The sequence below is a fragment of the Amphiprion ocellaris genome, chromosome 9, assembly GCF_022539595.1.
Source record: "Amphiprion ocellaris isolate individual 3 ecotype Okinawa chromosome 9, ASM2253959v1, whole genome shotgun sequence".
In the NCBI taxonomy this organism is placed as follows: domain Eukaryota; kingdom Metazoa; phylum Chordata; class Actinopteri; family Pomacentridae; genus Amphiprion; species Amphiprion ocellaris.
In genome coordinates this window covers 35197778-35204277 of record NC_072774.1, presented here as the reverse complement: position 1 = coordinate 35204277, position 6500 = coordinate 35197778, and the positions used below count along the sequence as shown (strand labels likewise).

At 39.8% G+C, this 6500-nt stretch overlaps 1 protein-coding gene across 2 annotated transcripts in view; it reads right to left on the bottom strand.

Annotated features, from left to right (window-relative positions):
- Positions 1-3635: 3635 nt before the first annotated feature.
- The window catches only part of grik2 (glutamate receptor, ionotropic, kainate 2), a 384084-nt gene continuing 381219 nt past the window's right edge, over positions 3636-6500 (bottom strand). For both annotated transcript variants that reach the window (XM_055013796.1, XM_055013797.1), the window contains one exon: positions 3636-6142. In XM_055013796.1, coding sequence (XP_054869771.1) covers positions 5889-6142 — 254 coding nt within the window. In that variant the 3' untranslated portion in view covers positions 3636-5888. The remainder of the gene's footprint in view (positions 6143-6500) is intronic.

Here is a 6500-nt window from a genome sequence, read left to right as displayed (position 1 = left end):
CAAATGAAAACACCAGCTCACCCCGTCAGGGTCACCCAGTCAGCCCTAACTATAAGCTTTGTCGAAAAGGAAGGTTTTAATTCAAAAGTAAACAGATGAGACCCCAGACAATTGAATTTCCCTTTGGGGATTAATAAAGTTATTGTATTGGATTGTATCGTATTGTATTATTTTTATTATAGATCACTTCTATGTGTAATAGATAAATTAACAATCTTCACTTATTTTAGCATCAGCTGGAAAGCAAAAACACACAATTTTTTTAAAAATTTAATTTTAAATAAATTCAGGCATCGAGGGGTTAATAGTGTGAATTGGTTTTCTTTGCCTCAACTTAGTTCAAAAGCAACACAACTAACATCCCATCTGAGTGCACGTGTGTGAAAATGTCAACACAATAATCGAGAGAGTGTTCTGTGACTGTGTTAGTGGAGATGTGTATGTGAGTGAGTGCTGTGTGTTCCTACTGTTCAACTTTTTTTCCAGTGGGGCAAACAAAGACAAGGAGGACATTTGATTTACTTTTCATGGTTTGACCACTTGTAGACTTGTATTTTTTAAATTGATTTATTTATTTTATTATATTTTTCCTGCTGTCAACTTTTGCCAAGAAGAGGACTGCTACACTATATTGCCAAAAATATTCGCTCACCCATCCAAATAATCAGAACCAGGTGTTCCAATCACTTCCATGGCCACAAGTGTATAAAATCAAGCACCGAGGCATGCAGACTGCTTTTACAAACATTTGTGAAAGAATGGCTCACTCTCAGGAGCTCAGTGAATTCCAGCGTGGAGCTGTGATAGGATGCCACCTGTGCAACAAATCCAGTCGTGACATTTCCTGGCTCCTAAATATTCCACAGTCAACTGTCAGCTGTATTATAAGAAAGTGGAAGTGTGTGGGAAAGACAGCAACTCTGCCACCAAGTGGTAGGACACGTAAACTGACAGAGCGGGATCAGTGGATGCTGAGGAGCATAGTGCCAAGAGGTGGCCAACTTTCTGCAGAGTCAATCGCTACAGACCTTCAAACTTCATGTGGCCTTCAGATTAGCTCCAGAACAGTGCTTCAGCAGAGAGCTTCATGGAATGGGTTTCCATGGCCGAGCAGCTGCATCCAAGTCATACATCACCAAGTGCAATGCAAAGCGTGGGATGCAGTGGTGTAAAGCAGCCACCACTGGACTCTAGAGCAGTGGAGACACCTTCTCTGGAGTGACCAATCATGCTTCTCCATCTGGCAATCTGATGGACCAGTCTGGGGTGGAGGTTGCCAGGAGAACCATACTTGTGGGACTGCATTGTACCAAGTGTAAAGTTTGGTGGAGGGGGGATTATGGTGTGGGCTTGTTTTTCAGGAGCTGGGCTTGGCCCCTTAGTTCCAGTGAAAGGAACTCTGAATGCTTCAGCATACCAAGACATTTTGGACAATTCCATGCTCCCAACTTTGTGGGAACAGTTTGGAGCTGGTCCTTCCTCTTCCAACATGACTGTGCACCAGTGCACAAAGCAAGGTCCATAAAGACATGGATGACAGAGTCTGGTGTGGATGAACTTGACTGGCCTGCACAGAATCCTGACCTCAACCCCATAGAACACCTTTGGGATGAATTAGAGCAGAGACTGAGAGCCAGACCTTCTGGTCCAACATCAGTGTGTGACCTCACAAATATGCTTCTGGAAGAATGGTCAAAAATTCCCATAAACACACTCCTAAACCTTGTGGACAGCCTTCCCAGAAGAGTTGAAGCTGTTATAGCTGCAAAGGGTGGACCGACATCATATTGAACCCTATGGATTAGGGATGGGATGTCACTTATGTTCATATGTGAGTCAAGGCAGGTGAGCCAATACTTTTGGCAATATAGTGTACAACTGAGCCTTGTATAGCAGCATGTGTGTGTGTGTACGACAAGTATAATATTTTATTTTTATTTTCTTTTAAGCTGAATCTCAATGCAAAAGCAAGCATAAGCTCTAGGGGAAACAGAAATGGATGGGGACTGCATATGTAGCTGGGCTGAACTTGAGATGCTGAATGCAGCATTAGTGAAATGAATAATTCAGCAGTTGGAATTGGGACGTGTTTCAGTAATGACCAATAGTATGTGTTCTACTCATTTATTTTAAAAGCTGTGATAGAGACCAAACAGTTATTTTTTCATGAAACACCTGACCTTCTGAAATATTTATGAGTTAGAAAGTCGTAATTTTTATTTTTTTTTAAAGTCTCTTGTGTGGGGTCTGTGGCCTAGAAAACTTTGATAACCAAAGACAGTAAATCACTTGAAATTTAGAGGTTATAGTAACAAAATTTTAAAAATAAAAATTCACCTTTGAATGATGCAAATGAGAGAAAAAGTCCTTCTGGTCAATGGAATATGAATAGGAAATTCAAAACCTCCTGTGTGTTTTGCGTGATGGAGCAGCCCTGTTCCCTCACCAACAGTCAAACCATAATATAGAGATCAGTAGGTATGTTAAAATGTAAACACCACAAATATGCACTAATAGAGCTTTAGTTCCAGGGTCACTCTGCTGTCAGACACACATGAAGCCAAAGTCTAAGGTCAGGCATATTAGCTGCAGTCCTGTCCAAACCACCAGGGCAGAACACAAAGTACAAATGTGTTTAATGTAATCTTGGGCTGGATCTCCCCCAGCCAGCTTTCTTTAGGGTCAGGGCAGAGAGGATGGATGATTGAATCAGATTGGTTGACATTGTGCTGAGTCATTGTGGTGAGCTTCTACCAGAATGCTTGACAGAGGTCAGGGATTGGTGATGCAGTGTCCTTGTCAAGTAGTTCAGTCTCTGCTGAGTGAGGTGATTTATTCACTGAACTTCTAACCATGTAACCATTTTTACAATACTGAAAACATGCTTTATGGCAGTGTGAGAAGAGAACTGAGCACACTTGTGCTTTAGGTTTTACAAAATGTACCAAAACAAATTCAACTAAAAACATCCCATAATGCTAGTGTGAGGTGAAAATACGCAGCCAAATTCCAGACAGGACTGAGGCAACTCACAGGACCACTTCTTTTTCTTTTAAAGCTGTTGTGGACAGTTCTTTTTAAGTTTAGTTCCATCCTCAGATTTTTTTTCTTGCATCAGTCTCCAAAATAAGTGAAATGAAACATATATAACACTGGAACGTAAATAACAATTTGCCAAACAGCTGTTAATAGACCCAATGCCTACTGGTATCCATTTTTTTTATGTTAATGACTTTGGTTACAGGTTAATTATTTAAATTTATAGACAACAAAGTGGAAGTGGCACCATGTTAAAGCAGTTAGCCCAATCAGCCTTTATTTCTGCATATACACTATATTTATATTCAGTACGGTGGTTGAACTCAGTACAGATGCTCCTCTGTGTGCTTCACGACCTTGCCAAATGTGATTTTATGAATGTCTTGCTTCCTTTCCATCCTCAAGATAACCCACACATGCGCTTTTAATGACTTTTTACAATTTACACTTTAAAACAATTGAATTCTGACTTTGTTCTTTGAATTCTGAGAATAAAGTTAGAATTCTCAAAGAATAGTCAGAATTCATTTTTTAATTCTATCTTTATTTCACTGTTTTCTTTCGGTCTTTCATTTGTACACTAACATTTAGTAAAGAGACAGAAAAAGTTGTGAATACTTTTTTATTTTTTTTAAACTTGTGCATCAACTTGAAAGGGTAAACTGTGTGCACTGAATTATATTTTCACAACAAATTCAAAATTAGTTAAGTGTTCTTTAATTCTTTTAAATACATCATTTTCCTTTTGAAACCATTTACACACAACGGTTCAGCACTGGACTCTTGCATTCTATCAGCAATAAGGGGTGTAGAATGATAAGCATCATCAACAAGCTTCCTTCCTACCTGTGTGTACAGTATGCATTTGCTGTAACCAGGATTATCACTACTCTCCTTCCATGTGAAGTAAAAATATCTTTCTTTAAATATGATTCCTATACATGATAAAAAATAGTTTATTTATCCCTCTTCCTCAAAACAACATATCACTAATGCTTTGTCAGAATGCAGTGCATCTCTTTTGGAGAGCAGAGTACTAGTTGGTGTGAACCTGCTCCATGGAGGATGGGTGCATCTTGCACTCTTAGGTATGTGTCTCTGTCGGCTCTGTCTAGTTTCTAGGAAAGTGTCCTTACTACAGCCTGGAGTACCACCCCTATGCCAAGGACGACACTCCTTATGGTGTGTTTTGTGTCGATAAAAATCATTACAAAATTTTGATTCTCTTCGTACAAAAACACTTTTTCATAGAAATTGCATTTGCACAAGTAAATGTGGATCTTTGCTGCCAAAAAAGAGGAAAAAAAAGCCACAGAAGTACAAAATGAAACTGGAGACTTGACACTGAGCAAAAAACAAACAGAAACAATAACTGTGTGTATCCATACAGAGTTGAAGTGAGGTGAATTCACTGCAGTTGTGAAAATCCAGTCCATAGATATATAAATAAAGAGTTTCATAAATAAAACAATAAATATTCTTGAATAAATAGAGTTTGTGTGTTGTGTGATTGCTGTGAAGTTATACTTGGTGAGCCATGCCCACATCATTCAAGTTCTTTCTTAGTGGCAGAGATGCTTTGAGACAGTGAGCAGATGCCTCCATTGTTTGTGATGTAAACGTGGCAGCTACTGCTCTCTGTGCTGCTGTCTATGCTGAATACTGTGTGTCCATGGCACCAAGAGACACTACAGAGAAGAAAACAATATGGGAATACATTTTACAGCTACAGAGTCATCTGAATGGCACAATTCTTCACCAGAAGAGAAAGGACAGATCAGCTTCAACTAATTAATCTGGTTATTTGCCGGTAATGTTTACAAAGCAAATTAGAAAAAGTTACAGAATGAGTTTTTTTGTTATCATATTGCTTATTCTATTTTAAACTACAAACCACTCTGTTAGCTGTATGATGAGATTACACTGGGTGGATGTGATGAACAGCAACCTATGTAACAGGATGGTAGGATCCTACAGATGTCTCAGTGAGCAATGATGGCAACCACTCACTGTCTGAAAGCACCGTGCCTCCTTAGAATCCTCTTTGAAACTTTTGGCTGATCTATGGACATTCACAGCACACTATTGTGCCTACTTCTGCTTTCCCTACTCGAACCATATAACTTTTAAAACTTGCCTCCACGCCTCTATTAAAGACTAATGGTGTTAGTACGCTGAAACACAAATAAAATATATCACTTATTGCCTGATGGATGATATACAGTGTTCTCATTTTTGATGTCAGTCAATATATGTGTCTAACTAATGCCTCTTTGTACATTTTGGGAGCACTGAGCTCACCATCATCTTCAGGGTGTGAGTTCAATTTCATCAAGTGCCCATGTGATCATTGTATTCACAACAATTGTAAATAAATAAAAAATCCTTTAATTTTCTCACTATTCATCCAGTTAGCATTGCTATGCTTGTACTCTCTGCCATGCTCTTGGTGCTTAACCATCCTGTTTTGAGCTGTGCAGTGAAAGATTGACTGAGCAAAAGCTACAGATGATAGGCCCACTTCTTTTGCCTTTTTTTTTTTTAAAGGGACCACTTTTGCCCCACTTCAGATTTATTTCCAGACAATCTTTCTTCAACACCTGGGTTCTGAAAACTCTGGCACCTGTAGTTCGCTGCCTCGCCAAGATGATAATGAGGTAACTCACAGAAATCTCACTCAGGTTCAAGTTATTTCCACAGGAAATATTGTTGAATCTCATATCTCAAGCTAATTATAAGGAAACATAAATGACAAGTCATCATTATACTGGTATACTACTAAGTAACTCTGCTCTATCTTCAAATGAACTCAACTGTCAACCATTACAACCCACTGTCCCCCACTCCCCTTACCATTTACCCACACCCTTTTCCCCAGTGTCTTTGCACACTACGTCAGTACAGGAAAGAGGGTGATAAAGGGATTGAGGTTCCCACTTTAGGCCATGGTCTCTTTCCCTGGCAGTCTTCGGTCGTTGAAGGTGTGCATGTTGATGACCTCCTCTGTTTTCACCATGACGGGTGGCTGGGGCTTGTGTTTGAGCCGTCTCTGGCACTTGAGGGAAACCCGCAGTTCGTTCACCATGGCACTGCAGAAAGACCTCTGTAGAGAGAAAGACAAAAAACAAGAAAAATAATTGGTTTCAGACCACGTCCCCTGTCTAAATGTTATGGCCAAGAAACAAGCCTATTCTCCCTGTCGGAAGTCCCTCAATTTAAGCCCCCCACCCAACCACCATCCCATCCAATGTTGGGAAAATGCTGATATATACAGTGTAGCAGGCTGGAAATAGAGTGTATGCTGAATGGGAACAAGGGAAGAAGTATGATGGAGGGAGGTGCAGGCCTATAGGTTGTGTGGTTAAATTAACCACACAGAATTACTCAGCACACTTTCAGACTACACTAGTGGTGGATTTGTGGCTATTGCTTTTCATGCATGGCATTCATGCATACAGTGT